Below are 25,588 nucleotides of genomic sequence, written 5' to 3' on the forward strand. Positions count from 1 at the left end.
CTGTACGTGGAGGTACAGGCTTGTTCGGATGAAAAAGCGACGTCAAAGGTTTGTGGTCTGTGATGATGATAAATTGACGACCATACAAGAAATCATGGAACTTAGTAACACCAAACACGAGAGCCAAAGCTTCTTTCTCGATCTGTGAATAACGTCTTTGCGCAGACGAGAGCAATTTGGACGCAAAGGCAAGAGGGCGATCATGCGAGCCATCTTTGTGCGCAAGCACAGCACCGATCCCGAAATCCGATGCATCGACCATCAACAAAAGGGGTTTCTGGGGATCGAATGGCGTAAGGCAAGTATTTGAAAGCAACGCCGATTTCAACTGGCGAAAGGCGCGTTCGAATTCCGTCGTCCAGACGAACGGAACACCTTTACGGCGTAAGCGATGAAGCGGAGCTGAAATGGAAGAGGCATTGCGCACATAGCGACGTTAGTAATTTATTTTACCCAGCACACTCTGTAGCTGCTTCAAATTCTGCGGCGAAGGCAAGTCTCGTATGGCACGGAGGTGCTCTGGACTAGGATGTATGCCTTGGGCATTGATTACATGTCCCAGATATGGTAAGTCACGAGCAAAAAACACACATGTGTCCTTCCGCAAGCGAAGACCATTTTGGCGCAAGACCTGAAATAATGTCCTGAGATTGGCTAAACGTTCTTCTTCCGTCTTTCCGGAGATCACAATATCGTCCAGATAGTTTGCTGCAGTAGGGACCGATGCACAAACAGTTTGCAGATATTGCTGAAACAATGCAGGGGCGGATGCACACCCGAATGGCAGTCTTTTGAATCGATACAAACCAAGATGCGTGTTAACCACCAAGACGCGCTGGGATTCTTCGTCCACCATTGTTTGCAAGTACGCATCTGCTAGGTCGAACTTCGAAAAATATTTACCCGGGCACAGTTTGTCAAAAAGATCTTCCGGGCGGGGTGAAGGAAAAGTTGCAATCACTAGTTGTGGATTCACTGTAGCCTTGAAGTCCACACAAAGTCTCAATTTTCTGGAAGGTTTTGGCAAAATGACTAAGGGTGATGCCCAGAGAGAAAACGCGTGTGCAGGCGTGCAGGCGTGCAGGCGTGCAGGCACACGTTCAATCACACCTAGTGATTCCAAATCGTGTAATGTTCTTGCGACCTCATCACGCAATGCGTGGGGAACATTGCGCGCTCTGAAAAATTTCGGTTGCGCGTTTACTTTCAGGTCCAATGTGCTTTATAGTTCTTAGCGCAACCTAGGCCCAGTGCAGAAATGTCTGCAAATTCCTCACATAGACGAGAAACACTGTCTGAAGGCACAGTCTGGTTCACTGGTAGGACCTGATTGACTATAGACAAGTTAAACAACTGAAATAAATCTAAACCAAACAAGTTCACTGCAGAAGAAGAACGAAGTACGTAAAATGACACAAGTTTTGTTTGTCCCTTGTATGTTGCAAGAAGACTGCACTGTCCTAACACAGGGATATTCTGACCGGAATAACTATTTAACTTAACATTTGCGGCACGCAACGGAGGTGTGCCCAGTTGTTTGTACGTGTCTTTATTGATCAATGAAACTGCAGCTCCGGTATCGAGCTGGAATGGGATCACGTTGCCATGAATGTCCAAGTCTACAAAAAGTTTATTGTTCTGCTGACGACAAGAGCGACTGTCTCGTGCAATTTGAACAGACACTGGTACAGAATCACTTGCTAATTAAGGTGATTTCCGGCGACGTCGACGCACACTTTTTTTTGGGACGAACACAGTCACTGTTAGAGAGATTGGCACTGGGTGGAGTGGAATTAATTACATGAATGTCCATGGGCGAAGGTTCACGAGCCTGAGTATTCTTGGTCCGATTCCGATTCCGGCGTGAAGCAAAGGGCCTGGAATGGTTGAGAGTGTCTGATCTGAGCTTTTTCTGGCAAACACTCTGAACATGCCCTTTTTTATTACAGAAGAAGCAAATAGCCTGGCGTGACGGGCAATTCTCACGCGAATGTCTGGTTGCACACTGCGGGCATGATTTTAGCACTGCATTTGCTTGCTGCCGCGGGACACGTGGTTGAGAGCTTGGCGGCAGCTGCGCGGACGAGCGCGAGGGCTGTTTACTGTTCCATGCAGCTCGCCCGGCGGGCTGGTGAACGTGACACACGGCTGGCGAAGTTTCAAATGATTCCTGAGCAAAGTCAAGTGTGTCCTGCCTATCCAATATGTCCATCACTTGTTGAAGGGAGGGATTGACTAGTTTCAAAATTTGCTCCCGTATACGAACATCAGAAACGTTCTGTGCAATTGCATCACGCACCATAGTATCTGAATAAGGGAGTCCACATTCACACTCAAAAGCACAATCCCTTGTAAGGCCTTGCAAAGTTGCAACCCACTCCCGATTAGTTTGACCAGCTGTACGTTTTGTACGAAAGAAGGTATACCTTTTTGCAACTACATTGACTGATTCCTTGAAATATGCATCTAATGCAGACAAAATTTCTTCGTAGGACAGAGTTGCTACGTCGCGTCGGGGAAACAATTTCACTATCACTCTGTACGTCTGGACGCCGACACACGCTAATAAGTGAGGCTGCCGCTCATTACCTTGAATTCTGTAGGCGGCGAGATGGAATCCAAATTGGCGTGACCACTCCGTCCAGCTTTCCAGTGCCGCATCGAAATGACGAAAAGTTGGTGCAACTGCGTGTTGTGGCTGCGGTAGCGGTGGAGCGGCGGCCGCCGCATCGTTTTGCATTGCACGTTGGCCCTGGACGAGCTGTCCAAGGGCATCCAATAAGGCCTGCGTCTGCTGATTCTGCAAGCGATAAAATTCGGACAGTACATCTGGAGATTGTGGCGAAGCCATGACACAAGTAAATTAGTTATATAGAAAGGAGACCGTTTGTATCCGAGTCACCAAATTTGTAGTGTTGGCAGAAGAGCCAACACTGTTTTTCTGAAGGAGGCCGAAATGCACGCCTTTAATTACACGCTAACTGGTGTGAGGTCTGGAACAGGACAATATCTTGAGAATTGTAAATAAAGTACTTTAATCCACAAATGTAGAACATCTCTCGTTACGGTACATGCTTCATAATATTAATTATCAATTGAATACGGCGCCTTGCTAGGTCGTAGCAAATGTAGCTGAAGGCTATGCTAACTATCGTCTCGGCAAATGAGAGCGTATTTGTCAGTGAACCATTGCTATGAACGTCGGCTGTACAACTGGGGCGAGTGCCAGTACGTCTCTCTAGACCTGCCGTGTGGTGGCGCTCGGTCTGCTATCACTGAGAGTGGCGACACGCGGGTCCGACGTGTACTAATGGACCGCGGCCGATTTAAAGGCTACCACCTAGCAAGTGTGGTGTCTGGCGGTGACACCACACCTTGTCTTCTTTCCATTTCACTTCATAGACGCCTACTGTATCTAGATCGAACCTACGCATTTCCCTTTTCAGATTTTCTAGCTTCCCTACCACGTTCAGGCTTGTGATATTCCACGCCCTGACTCGTAGAATGTTATCTTTTATGTTATTCAGAACTTTTCTCATTGTCACATCCCCTCGACAGTCCCTAATGGGGAATCCGAATGGGACTGTTCCGGAATCTTTTGCCCAACACGCTACCTCTAGGCTACGGGTGCAGTAAGGAGATACCTTACTCTTGAAGCTAAAGTGTATGCAAATGCAGTTTATCGAAAACTGGAGGATTGGTGAGAATATGGCAGGTAAGCGATATTCTGTCGCAAGGGGTGCTGCGAGGTGAGCTCTACAACCGCTTTTTCCAAGTGTTGTGGGCAAACATATTACAGCCTCTCACGTTCGTCTCGCTAAGTGACTGCAATGAGAAAATTAGGAGCTAATGTAAAGATTAGAGACAAGCAACAGCTGAAGCTCCATGTTTTGTTTTCTTGATAAGTAAGAGACATTTGTTTCCGTGAGTTTTTTGTGCTTGTAAATGGATGGAGTGACATCTTAATAGATTCATTAAATTTACATTTACATCTATATGATTACTTTTCAAGCCATCATACCCCGTACCACTATTACTCATTCCCTTTCCTACTCCACTCGCAAATAAAAGCGAAGAAGAAAGACTACCTACACTCCTGGAAATTGAAATAAGAACACCGTGAATTCATTGTCCCAGGAAGGGGAAACTTTATTGACACATTCCTGGGGTCAGATACATCATATGATCACACTGACAGAACCACAGGCACATAGACACAGGCAACAGAGCATGCACAATGTCGGCACTAGTACAGTGTATATCCACCTTTCGCAGCAATGCAGGCTGCTATTCTCCCATGGAGACGATCGTAGAGATGCTGGATGTAGTCCTGTGGAACGGCTTGCCATGCCATTTCCACCTGGCGCCTCAGTTGGACCAGCGTTCGTGCTGGACGTGCAGACCGCGTGAGACGACGCTTCATCCAGTCCCAAACATGCTCTATGGGGGACAGATCCGGAGATCTTGCTGGCCAGGGTAGTTGACTTACACCTTCTAGAGCACGTTTGGTGGCACGGGATACAGGCGGACGTGCATTGTCCTGTTGGAACAGCAAGTTCCCTTGCCGGTCTAGGAATGGTAGAACGATGGGTTCGATGACGGTTTGGATGTACCGTGCACTATTCAGTGTCCCCTCGACGATCACCAGTGGTGTACGGCCAGTGTAGGAGATCGCTCCCCACACCATGATGCCGGGTGTTGGCCCTGTGTGCCTCGGTCGTATGCAGTCCTGATTGTGGCGCTCACCTGCACGGCGCCAAACACGCATACGACCATCATTGGCACCAGGGCAGAAGCGACTCTCATCGCTGAAGACGACACGTCTCCATTCGTCCCTCCATTCACGCCTGTCGCGACACCACTGGAGGCGGGCTGCACGATGTTGGGGCGTGAGCGGAAGACGGCCTAACGGTGTGCGGGACCGTAGCCCAGCTTCATGGAGACGGTTGCGAATGGTCCTCGCCGATACCCCAGGAGCAACAGTGGCCCTAATCTGCTGGGAAGTGGCGGTGCGGTCCCCTACGGCACTGCGTAGGATCCTACGGTCTTGGCGTGCATCCGTGCGTCGCTGCGGTCCGGTCCCAGGTCGACGGGCACGTGCGCCTTCCGCCGACCACTGGCGACAACATCGATGTACTGTGGAGACCTCACGCCCCACGTGTTGAGCAATTCGGCGGTACGTCCACCCGGCCTCCCGCATGCCCACTATACGCCCTCGCTCAAAGTCCGTCAACTGCACATACGGTTCACGTCCACGCTGTCGCGGCATGCTACCAGTGTTAAAGACTGCGATGGAGCTCCGTATGCCACGGCAAACTGGCTGACACTGACGGCGGCGGTGCACAAATGCTGCGCAGCTAGCGCCATTCGACGGCCAACACCGCGGTTCCTGGTGTGTCCGCTGTGCCGTGCGTGTGATCATTGCTTGTACAGCCCTCTCGCAGTGTCCGGAGCAAGTATGGTGGGTCTGACACACCGGTGTCAATGTGTTCTTTTTTCCATTTCCAGGAGTGTATATGCTTCCTTACAAGTGCTAATTTCTCGTAACCTATCTTCGTGGTCCTTATGCGAAATGTTTGTCGTCGGCGGTAGAATCTCTCTGCAGTCTACTTCAAATGACATTTCTCAATAGTGTTCCTCGAAAAGAACATTGGACTTCTTCCAGGGATTCCAATGTGAGGTTCCTGGCAAGTATTATCCGACTGATGAAAAAAAAAATTACCGTGCAGAGTGACGCTTTTGATCAGTTTTACTAATTAGCCTATCAGTTTTATATCAATGACGTGTCGCCGGACAGGTGGAAGCAAGGGCTATAATATCATGGATATGACACGGAGCGGCAACCAAGCGTTCTTTCGTTGCGGCGATATCGTTTAACGAAATTTCAGTCTCCCACCTCCACAGGGAGAGGTGACCATGGTAATAAAATCAGCTATATTACAGAATATATGAAGTGCTGTGTAGTATAATCCTGATATTTACGACTACTCTGTGCTGCTACTCTAAGAGACTTCGTGTGTACCGAAGCATTTGGTTACTTTAAGAGAGTTCGAAAGTGAGGAAGCATCCTGTGACATAGGTAGAGAATGCTTTTAGCTCTCCGTCATGAGCCACAAATGAGTTTAATATTCTAGGCCTGTGATGCAGGACATAACAGATATTACGCTGATTTTTTTCACCTGATGGCCTATTCCATACTATTATAGGATTTTCACAAGAAGAAACGATAGTTTAGCGATGCCAAAAAATGTGCATGCCCTATTTTGTTCTTTCTTGGAAAATAACTCGTAAAAAATGAGCAATCTACATTTCACTAGAGAAATTGGGAGTGTATGATCAAAGATGTCTCTGTCTCTGACTGAATTAACTGGATTTCATAGACTGGGGGGGGGGGGGGGGCGGAGGGTAGCGGGTGTCTATATCAGGGTGAAAGTGATTAGGGCTTCTGTGTATATCCAAGACGTGCCTGCTTGTCTCGCAGTGGTTGGTTCAAATGGCTCTGAGCACTATGGGACTCAACTGCCGTGGTCATAAGTCCCCTAGAACTTAGAACTACTTAAACCTAACTAACCTAAGGACAGCACACAACACCCAGCCATCACGAGGCAGAGAAAATCCCTGACCCCGCCGGGAATCGAACCCGGGAACCCGGGCGTGGGAAGCGAGAACGCTACCGCACGACCACGAGATGCGGGCTGTCTCGCAATGTTTGCAGTCAGCAGCTGACAGGAAGTAGTGGCTTAGCGTCATGCGACCAGCGGGTAAAAATAACCGGTATGCCAGGTGAGGGCCGACAGAAGCTGACGTGGTGCTGCGTGAGAGAATTCAGTGTGATGGGTGTTTGCTCTGGACGATTATTCCACCCACGTAAATATTTCAGTTGACTGCTTGGTGACAATCTCTCTGACGTTATTTGAGCGTTCGGCAAGGCCCGTGTGTGGATGTTGGAGATGGGCGTGGAGCTGCTAATGAGGGTGCGAGTCTCTCCCGATCGAAGACCTTGTGACAATGCAATACCCCGACGGTCGGCGGGCGGTGCTCTCCCCGCGACTGCAGATGTATATGACCCGGTTGTACTTTTTCACTAGATATATTTAGTAGAAATGTGGTGGTGGAGGAGTATGATTCTGTTGTCGAAAATCGATGCAAGCAAAACCTGAAATATATTTGCACTATGGTCTGTTTGTGGCAAAAATTTTAATTACGCTATGTGATCAAAAGTATCCAGACACCCCCAAAAACTACGTTTTTCATATTAGGTGCATTGCGCTGCCATCTGCTGCCAGGTATTCCATATCAGCGACCTCGGTAGTCATTAGACATCGTGAGAGAGCAGAATGGGGCGCTCCGCGGAACTCACGGACTTCGAACGTGGTCAGGTGATTGGGTGTCACTTGTGTCATACGTGTGTACGCTAGATTTACACACTCCTAAACAACCCTAGGTCCACTGTTTCCGATGTGATAGCGATGTGGAAACGTGAAGGGACACGTACAGCACAGAAACTTACAGGCCGATCAGTTGAAGAGCGTCGTAATGTAAATAGGCAGACATGTATTCAGACCATCACACAGGAATTCCAAACTCCATCAGGATCCACTGCAAGTACTATGACAGTCCGTCAAGAGTTGAGAAGACTTGGATTTCATGATCGAGCGGTTGCTCATAAGCCACACATCATGCTGGTAAATGTCAAACGACGCCTGGCTTGGTGTAGGGGGCTTAAACATTGGACGATTTAACAGTGGAAAACCGTTGTGTGGAATGACGGATCACGGTACACAATGTGGCGATCCGATGGCAGGGTGTGGGTATGGCGAATGCCCAGTGAACGTCATCTGCCACCGTGTGTAGCGCCAACAGAAAATTCTGAAGCGATGTTGTTATGGTGTGGTCGTGTTTTTCATGGAGGGGACCTCCACACTTTGTTGTTTCGCGTGGCACTATCACAGCACAGGCCTACGTTGATATTTTAAGCACCTTCATGCTTCCCATTGTTGAAGAGCAATTCGGGTATGACGACTGCATCTTTCAACACGATCGAGCACCTGTTCATAATGAACGGCCCGTGGCGGAGTGGTTACACGATAATAACATCCCTGTAATGGACTGGCCTGCACAGAGTCATGACCTGAATCCTATACAACACCTTTCGGATGTTTTGGAACGCCGACGTCGTGCCAGGTCTCACCGACCGACATCCATACCTCTCCTCAGTGCAGCACTCCGCGAAGAATGGAATGGCATTCCCCAAGAAACCTTCCAGCACCTGATTGAAACTACGCCTGCGGGAGTGGAAGCTGTCATCAAGGCTAAGGCTGGGCCAACACCATTTGGAATTCCAGCATTACCGCTGGAGGACGCCACGAACGTGTAGGTGATTTTCAGCCTGCTTGCAGGATACTTTTGATCGCATAGTGTACTTGTCTTGCATAATGTTTTTGTGTGATACTAAAACGTTGAAAATATGTTTTATTAGCAACACGGATCATCGGAAGATGGTGGTGAGTGTCTTAAGCAATCTATTCGACTCCCGTAAATTATTGAACAATTAATTTGATACGGTAGTCCGAATGGGCTATTTCCCTCTATTTTAATATCGAAATTGCGTCAGCTCTCCCTTTGTCCAAGCATTAGCCAGTAGGAATGCAGTATTCTGAGGAGAGATGAAAACGTTAGTCCGTGTGTTTGGAGATGTTGGTTCACCCACACTCTCAGGAAGTAGCCACTTGAGAGAGAGAGAGAGAGCATGTATTTCGACAGGAGTTTCCCAGGTATCAATATCAAAGAGTTGCCGCCACGTGCCGCTTTGTCTGACACGAAGTAACTGGAGGGGGAAGGGAGAGAGGAGTGGAGGGAGATGGGATGGGGAGCTTGCTTTTCCCTGTGTCCTCTGTTGATGGTACTTTGAACTACTCAGTCAGTATCTGCACAACAATGCGAGCACATAGAGCAGCTGCTTCCACTACCCTGGTATGGAAGGTGTGTGTTTGGGAGCGGCACAGACGGTGTGATTTGCATCAAAGAGGCGCGGGCACCTGATGCTTTGTTCAGGGATTAAGTAGCAGACGACCGGGGGCTGCTACGGACTGCGGCCCTGCACTTCTGCAGTCGCTGCCTGGTGTTAAACGCGGGTGCGGCCACAATCCAGTCATGCGCAAAGAAGCAAGTGTGTGCAATCAGAGAATTGTTTTTTCGCCAGATAAATTTCGCGCGATCTGAAACAGTATAATTACATACGGTGATTGTTTTATGTTGACAATATTCCTTGCGCGATGGGAAAAAAGTGATCTATTTACGCATTTAATTACTTATTTTCGATGTATTTTACAAGACCTGTATCTTCCACCAAATGAGAGAGCCAACCTCAAAAAATAGAATTTTGTAAATAGGCAATCTGTTATTATACCCTCTGCAAGGTCGCTGTGGCCGAGCGGTTCTAGGCGCTTCAATCCGGAACCGCGCTGCTGCTACGGTCGCAGGTTCGAATCCTGCCTTAGGCATGGATGTGTGTGATGTCCTTAGGTTAGTTAGGTTTAAGTAGTTCTAAGTCTAGGGGACTGGTGGCCTCAGATGTTGAGTCCAATAGTGCTTAGAGCCATTTTTGAATCCTCTGCGAAGTAGTTGAATTTTCTGTCGTGGAATCCTTCCAGTACACCAGCTCAGCGACTTTTTCCGTCAGTCTCTTATGGAATTGGTGGGGAGGAAGGGAGCTATGGGTACACTGCGCACTAGCTCAGTCGATCCCTGCATGTCAAGGTGAGCACAGACGCAGAAGTTTTCTAAACAAGACAACACCTCCAATCTGCAGCAGTGTAATTACTTAATTAGGAGACGTAGTTGCTAAACAGGATAATACTTGCACCACCGAAACCAACAGCTCTGCACAGACTCAGAGATATTCCTGCCAATTTTTTTCTGGGTGGTGAGAGGGGAAGTGTGGGGAGAGGAGAGGAGGGCTACGGGATTTATAAGGAGGAGGAGCAGAGGTAAGTAATTGATCAGTTTAATTAATTAGTCAATTAATTTGATATCAAAAGTGTGCTAGCATCGGCGAGGGGGAGGGGGTTGGGGTTGGGGATTTCACAGAGGGCTGGCAGATTTGAAGATGGAGGGTGAGGACTGGTCTTTTTTTTTTTTTTCAGGAGGATGGATTATCCCCAGAGGGGTCATGAATGAACTCCAGGACATAATGAATCAGTTAATCCATAGGGGGACATAACGAATCAGTTCATCCATAGGGGGACATTAATCAGTCAATTGTCACAATTTAATTAATTTGCTTCTCCATAGGGGGACATAATGAATCAGTTAATACATAGGGGGACATTATTCAGTCAATTGTCTTTAATTAATTTGCTTATAAATTTGATATTAAAGGTGTCTCAGAACCCATTTGTCCTCCTACTGACGTGCAGTGGAGCAGAAGTGGCTAGCATTATTGGTTTCCTCTACTGGTTGTGGTGACACGTATTTTTCCTCTTAAATGCCTCAAGCGAGATGTAATGGGGTTGATCTTGATATGAAAGTTTCCCATCGAGTTACTGTTTTTATGAGAGAGGAGTTACATAATCGTCAGTATTCTCCTGAAGTAGAACAGTTTTGGAGTTACTTCTCTCCATTGTTACGTGTATTGGTAACTCACGGACTGTGAAAGCACCGACTGGTGTCGGTTATATTCTCCAAACTTTAGTTTAGTGCTTACTTACTGCTGCAGACAGTGACAAGCTGACCTTCGAATTATTTTACGGTGAGTACGGTGAGCGTAAGTGTTCCTGGTGTGGTTTGGTATCACGACTTGGGAAACTGATTGTGGCCTGCGATGCGAAAATTTCCGGAACGACGCGTGGTTGGCGATTTGGGACCTTGTGTTTTTACTTGCATGCAACTGAGTGAAAGACCAGTTACCAACAGTTTAACAATCTGATGGTTAACACACTCAGTTATGTATTCAGTTCTTTGAGTATGTGCAGTCTGATAGAAATCATGTACTGGTTTTCTACTTCAGTAATTGCGTGCTTTACTTAGGCCGTTCATTGATGGTGAAATGAATTTTGTATTTATTGAGGAGGAAAGGAACAGTAAGTCTCGCTTTTGTACTGTGCGAATCTTAAGCAATTATAGCTCAATGTGGTTGTCATAAATAAGACCAGCTGCACTGATGTTATTTGAATTGCCACTCGAACTGGTGTGTACCTGTTCGGATTGTCCCACGATGTGTGGTTCACAGAGACTGTGTACGGGCGTTCTTTGAGTTTTGGCTGAATGAGTTTCATAAACTTTCTAAGCCTTGATGATAAAATCTTCTAGAGTTGACAGCCGGAGAACGATGCATTGACTCGGCCTTAATTTGAGGAATATATTTCTAAGAGTTTGGAGCACAGTATTGTATAGTAGTGAACCACAGACCGTGGGAATAACAGAACAGAAGATAATCGAAGCACTTGGGATGTAGTGCAACAGACGAATGCTGAAAATTAGTTGGACTGATAACGTAAGGAATGGGGAGGTTTCCACAGAATCGGAGGGGAAAGAAATATCTGGAAAACACTGACAAGGAGAAGGGACAGCATGATAGGACATCTGTGAAGGCGTGGGGGAATAACTCCCATGATACTAGAGGGAGCTGTAGAGGACAAAAACTGTAGAGGAGGACGGAGACTGGAATAAATCAAATAACTGAGGAAGTGGGTTGCAAGTGCTGCTCGATGATGAAGAGGGTGGCACAGCAGAGGAATTCGTGGTGGGCTCTATCAAACCAGTCAGAAGACTGATGACTCAGACAAAATAAGTAACGGCCTTTGCTTTAGTTGTGACATTTTCGTCATTAAAGTTAATGACCATCAAGTGCGCACTCTACGTTAATAGTTGGCTTGGCTTAGTTATGTGAGTTGCCACTAGTGTGTTTACTAACGCATAGTAACCATGACTACTGAGCGGGTGCATGGTCATATCTGATTTCCGTAGGTAACCAACTCTGATACGCATCTGGTTTTTCATTAGTAGGCTGAGGCGACCATTGAACCTGTGTTTTTATCAGTGCCACTAGGTGGCTGTCATTGTGTAAAGTGGCGTACACTGATTATGTGGTTAGAATTACAAGCTATATGATATCGAATGAAACTATGTTGTTCCAGAGGCGTTTTCAAATTTCGAAGTGAAGTGACGAATGAACATTACTATCACAGCCGGGATTGGAACCCAGATCGGCTGCTAACTAGGCGAATGCATTAATGACTACGCCACTCCCTAAGATACGAACAGCATTGGAGCTGCTTTAATCAACTATAACAATATCCTTACAGAGCCCTTTTAAACTCTTAAATCTCTATGGCTTATGTATGCAGACTGAAGCGACGAATGAAAATTTACCAAGGCTAGGATTCGAACGTAGGTCTCCTACTCATTGGGCAGATGAGCTAACCGCCTCACCACCGTAGCACATTGACTTTGTACAACTGCACCGACTTCCCTATCATTCCTCACTTCACAATCCAAATTCCCATTTATACCTCAACACACTCGGTATTCCCTCAGAATTCTAACAGAATTGCGGTTGGCGCATCTTTCTAGTGAGCAGGTGACCCAAGTTTGAATCCTGACCTTGGTACAAATTTCCATTCATCTCTTCAGTCTGCATATTTAGATCATGTATGATATTGACTTGAGGTCTGTTGTTTGCCTTGACCTTCAATATTCCTTCATGTCGGAAATTTCCTTTCCCTTACGTGTTCAATTATCTGTCATCACTCAATATATTGCTCATCCAATCCTTAAATTGTTAGTTAACTGCATCTTGTTATTTGGCGTTTTTTAAGTAGGTTTTCAGCCAGTGTTCTGATAGTTGGAGGGAGAAATAACATAAGAGCGAGCAAAAATGTAACAGGACATAAGAGGATGCTCCACTGAACAATATGAGGCAGCGAACCTGTGGTCGGAAGCGCCAGGTTAAGAAGATAACAGGAATAAAATCAAATTACTGTGTACTTTTTTATTTCCATTAGTTACAGTTAACTGCAGATACCATCACTGACACAAGGAGCGTACCGTTTGTACTGTATCTTACAAAATGTGCTGAAACTCACGGCCGTCAACGGCAATCCAAGCATGACATCGGCGAACAAGTTCTTAACGCACCCCGATACGTATGCCTGGCGTGTTGCGAATCACATCATAGGCAGCTACAATTCTGGCAACTAACCGCATCTTCGTATCAACTAGGATCTCGTACACAAGTGGCTTTAGATATTCCCATAGGAAATAACCAAGGGGATGCAGGTAAGGTCATCTCGCGGGCCATGGAATTAGACCTCCCCTTCCAATCCAGCAGCGAGAAGACACTGTGGCAGTACTGCTCCATCGTAGTATACTGCACGTCGCTGAATAGCATTGAGTAATAAAAAGGGTCTGTCACTGATTCATAGCACATTCTGTCATAGGACAACATAAATACGATACAACAGAGCCATCTTATGGGAAATGAAGCAATGAAAACCTGTACCATGACTTCCTGGTAATCGGGCTCGTCCTCCTTGTCTCTTTGCAGCAAATAAAGAGTGTACATGTAAATCAGCAGCAAAGTACGTGTAAACGTGCACGCATGTTAGTTGTAAATAAGCTGGAAAAAAGTAGTGCTAGACAAAGCGGTAGACAAGTTTATCTCCTTAAGCTGGCTTCTCTGACGCCAAATTCCCTACCTAAAACTGTTCAGTGGAGCGTTCTCTGCGTCCTGTTACATTTTTTTATGCCCTTACAGAAACAGCCCGTATATACGTCATGCATGTTTGAGACTTTAAAACGCCTCTGGAACCACATAGTTTCATTCGGTATCATACAGTCTGTAATTCTACCCAGGTAGTCAGTGTACGCCACTTCAGACAATGACAAACACCTACTGGCATTGATAAATACACAGGTTCAATGGTCACCACAGGCTACTAATGAAAAACCAAATGCATAGCAGAGTTGGTTACCTACATAATACCGATATTACTATGTACCCGTTTAGTAGTCATAGTTGCTATGCATTAGTAAACACACAAGAATGCTCAAGATTAGATGGCTATATCACATAACTAATGAGGAGGTACTGAATGCAATTGGGAAGAAGAGGAATTTGTAACATAACTTGACAAGAAGAAACGGTCGGTAGGCAGGACACGTTCCGAGGCATCAACGGATCACTAATTTAGTACTGAAGGGGAGGGCGGATGGTAAAAATCGAACAGGGAGACTAGTTGATGAATACGATACGTAGCTTCCGAAAGGTGTAAGTTTCAGACGCAGACGCTTGCACAGGATAGAGTAGCGCAGAGAGCTGCATCAAACCAGTCTCTGGATTGAAGACCACCACAACAGAACACGATTGCAGAGCTTCTTCTCAAAATTAAGCGGGAGCCATTTTCAGAGAATCACTCAATAATTCTATGGAAAACCGCTATTAACAATGTCTTCTGAATAATGCGATATCTATAACACTAGTATTGTACGGAAAAAGTAACAACTCTATTTGTATTTGCGTCTGGATCCTACTGCAACCCTGTTAAAGTCTGTGAGATGGAAGCTAGATGATCGTGTTGGGATTTTAACCCCGCTCCTCTGTGAAGCCAGTCTGTATCTTGACCACTGGGCTACCACGAGCGATAGCAGGGGGCAGGGAACTGTAATGTCGATTGTTACATAAGCCGCATCTTCGGGCGTTTTACCGTTGGCCGGTCGCGGGGTCGCTGCCTCCCCCACCAAGTGCGCAGATACGCCAGCTTATCGCACACCTAATCCGCTATAAGAAGCCCGCCAGCCGGCAGACAATTCGTACATCCTCTGCGAGCAACATGAGGACTGCGACCGTTGTCGTCCTGTCACTGTTGGCAGCCCTTGCGGCCGCCGCGGTTGTACCGCACAGCGAGGGTAAGTCAGTCGCTCCTCCTACCACTATTACTTATTCTCAGTGACTTTAACCATTGCAGCCGACGTCTGGATAGCCAGAAGTCGGTAAAACTCAGCTATCGCTAGCCCGCTAATGCTATAGTGTCCAGATGGTGCCAAAATTGGCGATATAATATACAGTAGCCATGTGTACTGTAGACGTTACGAGACGATTGTCGTGCGAAACGAGTCAGCACATACGTAATGCCACCAGCACTGCGTGATAGTAGAGCAGGTTTTTCCCCCCGCACTGCCTATCCACCCACGCCTTCAGACGTGCCGGGAATCCGTGGGTGGAGCTTGCTTTCTCCTACGAATTCTTTCGAGTCGTTGTGAGCGGACTATACTTTCCCCATACGTCGTCACTTTGCTACTTGTTCACAGTCTCTCACTCTTACCAGCCTCTACGTAATTGTTGAAGCGACTCTTGCGTAAGCGGGTAGAGTGTTTAGCACAACCACCAGAGTAAGTACTGGTTCACTCAATTAGGGGAAAATCAAACCTACATGGCCGGTTTTGCGTTACGTATTATGGAAAAATTTCCTTTTGCTATTCTGAGAACGTGTGTTTTAAAATGAGGCATTCAACATATTACTTCGTGGCACATCTGAATCGCAAAGGACCAGGACGAGAAAATTGGAGAGAGTATAGCTAAAACGGACGGATTCGGCAATTGACGATGGGACAAGAAGTACCCTGCGCCACATACACATGCATTAGCTAGCTTGCAGAGGACGCATGTACACGAATACTGGACCTCTCATTGTGAGGAACAGAGCAGTATCGAAAGCTACATCCGTATTTACATGTCTACTCGGCAGTTCACAGTGAAGAGCCTGACGGAGGGTTATTCTGAACCGTTCCGCTCTCTAACGTCTAAATCTTTCCGTAGGAGCTCCGATTTCTCTTATTTTATTTCGATTATCATATCTCCCTACACAAGGTAGGCGGCAGTAACCTATTTTCGCTTTCAGAGGAAAAAATGAAATGATAGTATGGCATTATTGGCTGGAATGCCCCATCCGGGGAAGTTCGACTCCAAATGTAAGTCTTATTGTAGTCGACGCCACGGTTGGCGAATGGCGTGACGGTGATGAGGATGAAATGACGATGAGGACAACACAACAGCCAGTCCACGGGCGGAGATCCCTAAACCGGACGGGAATAGAACTCAGGCCCGCTACATGGGAGGCAAGCAAGTAGCCACGCAGCTAAGCAGGCGGACGCGCTCAGAGGAGAATGCTGTTGACGGATATTTCGTGAAAACAACCCGCAACGAAAAACACTTCGTGCTAATGATTGCCAGTCCAGTTCTCGTAATATATCCGTGACACATTCGCCCCTGTTTCGGGATATTAGACAACGAGCTGTCCTTCTTTGGATTTTTCAGTGTCCTCCGTCAACCCTATCGGGTAAGGATCCCATACAGCACAGCGATGTTCTAGCAGTGAGCGGACAAGCGTAGTGCACGCTGTCTCTCGTAGCCCTTATGCATCTTCCAAGCGTTCTGCCAATACACTCCTAAATCCTGCTGCAAATATAATGTATAATAGGGAGGCATTAGTATTAGTCTCTTTCATGAATAATGCGAACGTAAACCTTCCAAGAACAAAACGTAAAAAACCTGCAATATCCGCTATAAAATTTTCTTGTGATCTCAGCACCTGAATGATTCCTATTTAATATAATATTTTTGTTAATTGTTATTCCAGCCGGTAAGGAACTTCTGGAGAAACAGAACAAGATTTTGGCGCTCTTCTACCACGTACAGCAGCCATCACTCATCAAAGAAGAACAGGAAATAGCAAAGACCTACAAACCTATTGAACACGTCGACAACTACCAGGTATAAATACGTCACGTTACAAACCAGGACCCGATTTCTTGAACGGCCAGACAACTGTAGCGACCTTCCGTTTCTTTAACTTTTCAGTTCAAGGAGAAGGTCGAAGTTTTCTGGAAGTACTACGTCGACGTTGGCTTCCTGCCCAAAGGGGAAGTGTTCTCCATCTACTACCAGAAGCACTACTACCAGGCCCGGGCATTGTTTGAGCTGTTCTACTTCGCCAAGGACTTTGAGACGTTCATCAAGGTACGAGCGCTTCGACACAAAATACTACTCAGTTTTGATTTTTTCATTTTGCTTGAACCAGCAAGCTATTAGCAAACATTCCTCTTATTTTTGATCATACCTATGTTTTTGCAAATAATGATATACCTTCAATTTTTTTCGCTATCAATTTTTTCTTCTGCTTATTTGCGTAACACCAACGTGAAGCAGCGTATTGAATGATATCCGTTCACCACTATGTCCAACGTTAACAAGAGACAGTGAACGCACGTTTAAGGCATGTTCAGCTCATAATATATGTAATGTCTTCCATCTGGTGCTCTAACATAGGCAGTCCTCATCAGATACCAAAGATCTCAAAGTTCTTTATACTGATGCTGACCTCCTAGTTATCATTAACTAATGCCTGACTAACATCACAATCGTCGTCGTTAATGAATCTGTTACTTGACAAAAACGCTACGTAAGCATTCAATAATACAGTGCACAATCAAGGTTTTGCATGGTTTTACCATGTAACTAGTCTACAGCATAGTCTGTTATCAGACTCGGCCTGCTGATAAGTGTCTTACAAAAAGTATGTCTGCAATTCACGTAACATGCTGAATTGCTTCTGCTTTTTAAACAAAAGCGACTGACGTAGTCACATTTGCATTTCTAGACTTTTAAATTATCACACCTCCTCAGTTAACACTGTTCTTCCATGTCCCCATATTTTCGCCAAGGGAATACTCAAATCTTTCATGAGGCCCCGCAACAAAATGTCTTAGTTGAGCTCTCACACAACAGCCGATGTTCGGAATCTTCGCAAGCAACTTAAAGAAAAAGTTACCTAAATGCTGACTGCTTGGTAAGGAGTAGGATAGAAACGTCTTGTGCACATTTGTGACGGGTGCCGTTGACACCACTCATGGCCTACGTACTATAAATATAGACCACCGAGTGGCACATCTTTCCTTCATCCGACTACTCCCCATCAAACTGCATGAAACTCACAAATAATCCGCAGAAATTAGGGCTCTGCGTTCCTGCGCAAGACTCATCTATATTCCAGGCATTGGTTACATCGTTATGAAGGAATGCGCTGTGTAAAGTGAGATTGTACACGAAGATATAGGTCGATTATGTCTTCATCTATATTTTCACCTATGTCTGGACACTAGGAAGTAAGTCGTAGTTAGCACTGCAACTCCCCGAAACATTCCTCGTGTATAGCGAGTGTCCTTTTGATTCCAGACGGCCATTTGGGCGCGGGAGCACCTGAACGAGGCACTGTTCGTCTACTCACTCACTGTCGCTGTGCTGCATCGCGAGGATACCAAGGATGTCACACTGCCAGCTCCCTACGAGATCTACCCACAGCTCTTCGTCAACGCAGAGGTCATCCAGAAGGCGTATGACGCCCGCCTGCAAGGTGTGTACAAACTATGCGCACGTGTCATTGCCGGAACCACTATCACTGTGCAAAGTAAATCGACAACCAGGTTGGCTATAATAAAAATATTTTCTATACAACAACCTCAGCAGTGGCTGAAATTCAGAAGATTTCTTAATGTATACTACGTCTAAGATTCGTAAGTAAATACTTATCCACTGGTTTGTTGAGCACATAATTGCCCGAATCGGACGCATGTTGTTGTTGTCCTTGGTATCGTGATGGTGGTCTTCCATCCGATGACAGGTTTGATGCACCTCTCCACGCTACTCTCTCCTCTGCAAGCCTCTCCATTTCTGCATAACTACTGCAACCTACATCCACATGAACCTGCGTCTCACTCTACAATTTTTAATTCTTCCCCCTCCCCGCCCCTAACATAACCCTCCACCTACCAACTGATTCACTCTTTTAGTCGAGTTCTGGCCAGAAATTTCATTTCTCCCATATTCGATCTGTCAATCTAATACTCAGCATTGTCTTCTTGTGCGAACTGTTTACAGTCCACAGTACACACCAGTAAAAAACTACGCCCCAGAGAAATATGTTTCAGAAACGCTTCTCTCGCTGTTTCTGTCAGCATTATCTATGCTCCCTGCATCCCGCATCATCAACAACTTTTCAGCCCAAATAGCACAAATCATCCACTTTCTTTTAGCGTCTCCTTTCGTCATGTAGATCTCTCAACATCGACTGCTGTAACTGACCACCTACCATTACCGTTGCTTTATTTTTATTGTACTTGATCTCATAAGTTCGCTTCAAGACACTATCCATTCCAAGCCAGTTGACGTGTCTTACAAAATTTATACGTTAACAGTATACCTCACAATTTTCGTCACTTCTCCCTGCATTTTAAATGCCTCTCCAAATTTCTCCTTGCTGTCCTTCACAACATGCTCAATACGTCCACTGAACTCCTCCTGCGCCCACGTGTAAAAGTACCCTTTGGTCTTCGCTTCCCTCTCAACCACCGTTTCACTTCCCAACAGCGCTATAGATCGTTATTGCTTTATGTGCAGCGAAGCCCCTTGTAGCTAAAATAGACTTTTCAATGGATGTGATTGCGTAATCACGTTGTTGTATAAACCAACGTTTCAGACTTTCATCATGATGATGAACATGTAATGATGCAAATGTAATAAAATGAAGTGCCCAAGACTTTGCTCTATATAACAACAAAATCGCATGGTCACGTATTCGGAAAAGTTATATTGTTTTATGTGGGGTGACTTATAATTGACTGGAATAATTGCTGCCGTTTACATGAAACTGTTGAACTTGTAGCTCCTTCATAAGAAAGAGTACGTGTGGTAAACATATACCGAGTGGTTATAATTAAAGAGAAGTTACTCAAACAGGTCCAGTGTGCCTTTTTACTGTCGTATGGCAACGAGATTTCGTACATTCTCTAATGAGTTAATGCGGAACCTATTTACACAGGAAAATAATAGTTCCAGCTGTATCCACCAAGTGCGAATCTGGTGCTATGAATGCAAGAAAGACGTGTAGAAAAGTTTCTTGTAATAGATTAGGAATGAGACAAGGGTAGAAAAGACCACAAACTGAGAAAGGCTTAATGTCGATTTTATTATTAACTGTTGCTCATGCCCGTAATTGGGACTACGTTTTCCTCCAGCGTAAATAGGTTCAAAATTAATGCGTAAGCATATCTACCGAATTTCGCTGCCATACGGTAATTAAAACCCACATTGAAACTCAGCAAGTAGCTGCAGTTATAGCAAAACGTTATATCACACAATCGCTAATCAAAACTACGTGTTCCGTTCTGCAGGTCAAGTCAGCTCTAAGGAGGCTCCTTACATATTCTACTCCAACCACACCGGCTACCCCGTGCCGGGCAACCCCGAGCAGCTGGTTTCCTACTTTACCGAAGACGTCGGCCTCAACTCCTTCTACGCATACCTGAGCTACAAGTACCCCTTCTGGCTGAACCCCGCCAACTATAGCCTTCCCGAGTACAAGTACCGCGGCGAAAGCTTCTTCTTCGTACTGCAGCAGCTCCTGGCTCGCTACTACCTGGAGAGGCTGTCCAACCACTTGCCTGACGTCAAGGCCATCGACTACGACCACCCTGTGCTGGTACGTCACATTTCGGCATCAGTTTCACTTTCCTGCAACGACAGTGGAGAATCCACCTTCCGAACGACGACACTAAATTGTGTATTACGTTTGCAGGTCGGCTACTACCCTGAGCTGAGGCTGCAGAACGGACTCGAGGCCCCAGCGCGCCCAGAGGGTGTCTTCCCCCGCAACGTCGACATCCTGTACGTGGAAGAGATCAAGAACTACGAGAGGAGGATCCGCGACGGAATCGACTATGGCTACCTGTCAGGCGTAAGTGTGTCCTCACAGATTTGTCTGTAATACGATTTGATACAGAATGCGTCCATCATTAATGCTTAAGTTTCTTAAACAACAGTACAACTACGAGAAGTACAACCTGAGAGAGAAGGACCTCACCAACATCCTTGGAAACATCGTCGAGGGCAACTACGAGAACATCAACTGGGAGTACTACGGCGCATACTTCAGGAACCTCATCTCCCTCTTCGGCCACATTGTCGACCCTGTTCACCGATACGGAGTATGTCCGCATGATGTCTACTCTCTCTGACGTTACACTGGTCTTATTTGTATTTGGATGCGAGGGTACATTACTTACATCCGTTTTAGGTTCCTGCTAGCGTCCTTGAACTACCAGAAACCCAGCTGAGGGATCCACTCTTCTACAAGATCGCGAAGCGCGTTCTTTCCATCTTCTACCACTACAAGAACCTTCTGAAGCCTTACACTCACGAGGAGGTAATTATTGAAACCTCTGATATAAAAGTATACATTTTCTCGCAGAGTACTCCATTAGTCATGAACTAAACTAAATCTTCAATTTCAGCTGCTCTTGCCAGGCGTGACTGTTGAAGATATCACCTTCGACAAACTCGTCACATACTTCGACAGCTTCGACTTTGAAATCAACAACGCTCTGCCATTCTCGAAGCCTGAAGACGGTGAAAAGTTCAGATTTGTGGCTCGCCAGGGCCGCCTGAACCACAAGCCGTTCTTCTACCACATCAAGGTTAAGAGCGACAAGGAAGTCGACTCCGTCGTCCGTGTCTTCATTGGTCCCAAGTACGACGCCCTCGGCCGCGAACTCAGCCTGGAGGAAAGGAAGCAGTACTACGTTCTTCTGGACATCTTCAACCAGAAGCGTAAGTGATGAGGGGAATACTTCTTCCTGGCTAATGAATCCGTATTACTTTTAAGCAGAACTACCGAAGATAGTGCTAGATTAGATGAAATTGTTTTCGGTGGCTTACCAGTAGCAGATGTCATCCTCGTCGCATACTGAGGACAGCGACTTACTATTAACATCATTTGCAGACAAATAGCTGTAGCTATTAACAAGTGGTATGTTTGCACGTTAGTTAGTGCCTCCAATCATATGAGGCATGAGCAGGCTACTAATGCTAATTTTCCTCTGATCAGCAGGGCATGTGTTTAAGTGTGGATACATCGACACAAAACGGTTAGTCTCTACTGATAGGTGTGGCCTACTTAGTGGGGCAGTTACGATCATGCAGAAAATCTCAGGTCGTAAGGTTTGTGATGTGTTTGCGGGAACACTATTCGACACATAGAAAAAAAAGCGACTCACAGGTGTGTGTAGGTATTAAATTGCCACATATCAAAATATCTGCACTTATAATTGTTACTCCCTGTAGAATACATGAAATGGTGTGTATATCAGAAAAACTCTGCCCAAAATGTCCATCAAGCCCCTACAGAATGGACTGGCCGCGTGTCATCCTCAGCCCATAGGCGTCACTGGATGCAGGAAAGAAGGGGCATCTGGTCAGAACACTGCTCTACCAGCCCAATGTCAGTTTGCGACACTGGAGCCGCTACTTCTCAGTTAAGTGGCTCCTCATTTTGTCTCACAACGGCTGAGTGCACCGAGATTGCCAACAGCGCTTGGCAGACCATTGAAGTGCTGTTCCAGCCCGACAGAGCTTAACTTTGGTGACCTGACGGGAACCACTGTTACCACTGCAGCAAGGACATTGGGCTCTGAGCACTATGAGACTTAACATCTTAAGTCATCAGTCCCCTAGAACTTAGAACTAGTTAAACCTAACTAACCTAAGGACATCACACACATCCACGCCCGAGGCAGGATTCGAACCTGCGACCGTAGCAGTCGCGCGGTTCCGGACTGACGCGCCCAGAACCGCATGGCCACCGCGGCCGGCAGCAGCAAGGCCATTAGCATTGCGCATGACACCTTGTATATTATTTTTTGAACTGCAGGTTGTGGTGGTAGATTGCTCAGTAGGATAGCCTGAGGTGTAGATAAAGCTGTAAGGCGACAGCTTCGTTGTGAGTTAGCGTAGTCAACGAAGTGCAAACGAATTCTACGACGAATTGACCTAGTGATCTGTATTGTAGGCAAAGGTTTAGTTTAGGTAGAAAAGTGACATTTTTGGTTCCGATTTGTCAAAATTAAACCGAATGCTGCGGCTAGTCCCACTTTCTACCTGAACACCCCGAAAGAATAGGAAATGTTTGGCCCTTACGTCACAACACTCTGCAGCAATGGGCATCCAGTGCAGTTTCCTGCCTAGTGGGGCCAACACAGTAAAATTTACTCTTAGACGATGCATGCTCTGGTCCACATCGGTAGCTGTGCATTTAGCGTTGCAGCGTTGCGGATCGCCATGCGAAGGGGCCTGTGGTCGATTCCTGGCTGGCTCAGAGATTTTCTCTGCTCAGAGGCTGTTGTCCATACGTTCATATCCTCGTAATTGATGTTCTGTTATTGAGATGGCTCAATAGTTTCCTCCCGAAAGCCAATAACATGAAGCTTGCCCTATTAGAATCAGTTGATAACTGGTGCTGATCGTATACTTCGCCTTTTGCAGTGTCCGTTGGTGAGAACGACATCAAGCGCAGCTCCCGAGACTTCTCGCTGTACGGCAAGGAGGCGCCGAGCTACTCTGACCTGCACCAGTCGACCATCGCCGCCATCAAGGGCGAGAGCAAGTTCTTCCTGGACGAGTTCCGCTCCCACTTCGGCTTCCCCCAGCGGCTGGCGCTGCCCCGCGGGACCCGCAGTGGGCTGCCACTCAGCGTCTTCGCCATCGTCACCCCTGCTGTCTCCCAGGAGAAGCACCCCATCCTGGAGCGCGGCGACAACCACCCCGCCGGATTCCCGTTCGACAGGCGCGTCGTCGAGTTCGAGTTCGACGTGCCCAACGCGCACTTCGACGAGACGTTCGTCGTGCACCGCCGCGAGGAGGACATCAACACCACCGCCTGAACTGGCAGAGTTCCTCGAGCATCTCCATCAGACTGACCTACTTGCTCATCGACTATCACTCGCTCTTTTACATGCCTTTTTTACTTTTTCGCAAAAAATAAAAATTTGAACCTAAAACACGGTGTCTTTGTTCTTTTACGATCTCACTGAACTATCAAGGAGAAGAAGAATGTACTGTTTGATAACTGTAAGTTGGCCAATTGGCAGAAGGGACTGAGGGGAACAGAGGAAGTACACACACCACGAACATGGGGTGAACAAGCCGTGACTATCTTCTGCAGGCCAGGGGGGTTAACCAGTGATGAGTCCGCCCTGGTAGCTGAGTGGTCAGCGTGACAGACTGTCAATCCTAAGTGCCCGGGTTCGATTCCCGGCTGGGTCGGAGATTTTCTCCGCTCAGGGACTGGGTGTTGTGTTGTCCTAATCATCATCATTTCATCCCCATCGACGCGCCGGTCGCCGAAGTGGCGTCAAATCGAAAGACCTGCACCAGGCGAACGGTCTACCCGACGGGAGGCTCTCGCCACACGACATTTCCATTTATTTGAGGCATCAAGGGATCACAAATTTAGCATTGGAGGGCAGCGTGGAGGGTAAAAATCGTAGAGGGAGACCAAGAGATCAATACACTAAGCAGATTCAGAAGGATGTGGGTTGCAGTAGGTACTGGGAGATGAAGAAGCTTGCACAGGATAGAGTAGCATGGAGAGCTGCATCAAACCAGTCTCAGGACTGAAGACCACAACAACAACAACCAGTGATTTATGCCTCCACGAGAGCAGAAATCATGTACAGAGCTAAAAATCGCTAGACATTTTTCATTATTGAAACTGACTTCGTCTTACATATAAATATGTTTAACAAACAAAATATCCACGGGTGTACTGCCGGTCTACAGTGTCCAACGGGCACAATATTTCGGCGATCATACATGTCACCATCATCAGGTACCTTATGATGGCGACATGAATGCTCGCCGAAATATTGCATCCGTTGGACACTGTAGACCGGCAGTACACCCGTGGATATTTTGATTATCAAATACGCCGGGAGAAACTCAATAATCACATGTTTAATAAAGATCCTAACAGAAAAAATTGCATATATTCACCACAAGAAAGGATATCTGTATGAAATGGAGTGGAGTACAGAACTGTAATACAACAGACAAAAATGGATAAAGACCGATGACCTCGCTGTCTGGTCTTCTTCCCCAAAACAACCAACCAACCAACCAACCAAAAATGGATACCTTACACAGAAGCGTTGGCTCGATACCGTTGGTTGCTTCCAAAACAGATAACTTCCATCCGATTCAGGTGGTCGGTGTTTGTCGCCCAACAGAGAGTTAACAAGTCATATGGAAGGGAACATGCGTGGTAGCGGGTTAGAGTTTTCAAGCACGGGTAATACCTTGCTGTGAGATGTAGGGACGTGGGTATAGAAAGAAAGGTAGTGTGTTGATACTAGCGAGGAGGAGAGTTCCAAGCTAGCTAAGAAGTGGTGAAAATGGGATATATGTGTGTATGATCTGTCGCACAGTAGAGTAATCTGCTTTGTTTTCGATGGTTTACAGCTGGGAATTCCATCAACAGGAAATGAAATCATAGATAAATGATCTGTATTGCCATGTTGGGCCAAATTGAGAGTACTGGTAACGTGGGACTGATTGATTGGTTGGTTGATTTGGTGCGAGTGGACCAAACAGTGAGGTCTTTGGTCCCGTCAGATTTGGGAAGGATGGGGAAGGACGTCGGCCACGCCCTTTCAAAGGAACCATTTTGCCATTTGCCTGATGAAATTCTGAGAAATCATGGAA

General features: G+C 46.4%; 1 protein-coding gene across 1 annotated transcript; it reads left to right on the forward strand.

Moving 5' to 3' along the window:
- Positions 1–14,751: 14,751 nt before the first annotated feature.
- LOC126237410 (hexamerin-like) lies at positions 14,752–23,886 on the forward strand. The gene is made up of 10 exons (XM_049947517.1): positions 14,752–14,907; positions 16,638–16,771; positions 16,859–17,017; positions 18,233–18,410; positions 20,227–20,534; positions 20,631–20,789; positions 20,875–21,039; positions 21,129–21,257; positions 21,346–21,661; positions 23,372–23,886. The coding sequence occupies exons 1-10, from the start codon at positions 14,832–14,834 to the stop codon at positions 23,767–23,769; spliced, it is 2,022 nt and encodes a 673-aa protein (XP_049803474.1). The 5' UTR covers positions 14,752–14,831; the 3' UTR covers positions 23,770–23,886.
- Positions 23,887–25,588: the final 1,702 nt, after the last annotated feature.

The sequence above is a fragment of the Schistocerca nitens genome, chromosome 2 (genome assembly GCF_023898315.1).
Source record: "Schistocerca nitens isolate TAMUIC-IGC-003100 chromosome 2, iqSchNite1.1, whole genome shotgun sequence".
Lineage (NCBI taxonomy): Eukaryota > Metazoa > Arthropoda > Insecta > Orthoptera > Acrididae > Schistocerca > Schistocerca nitens.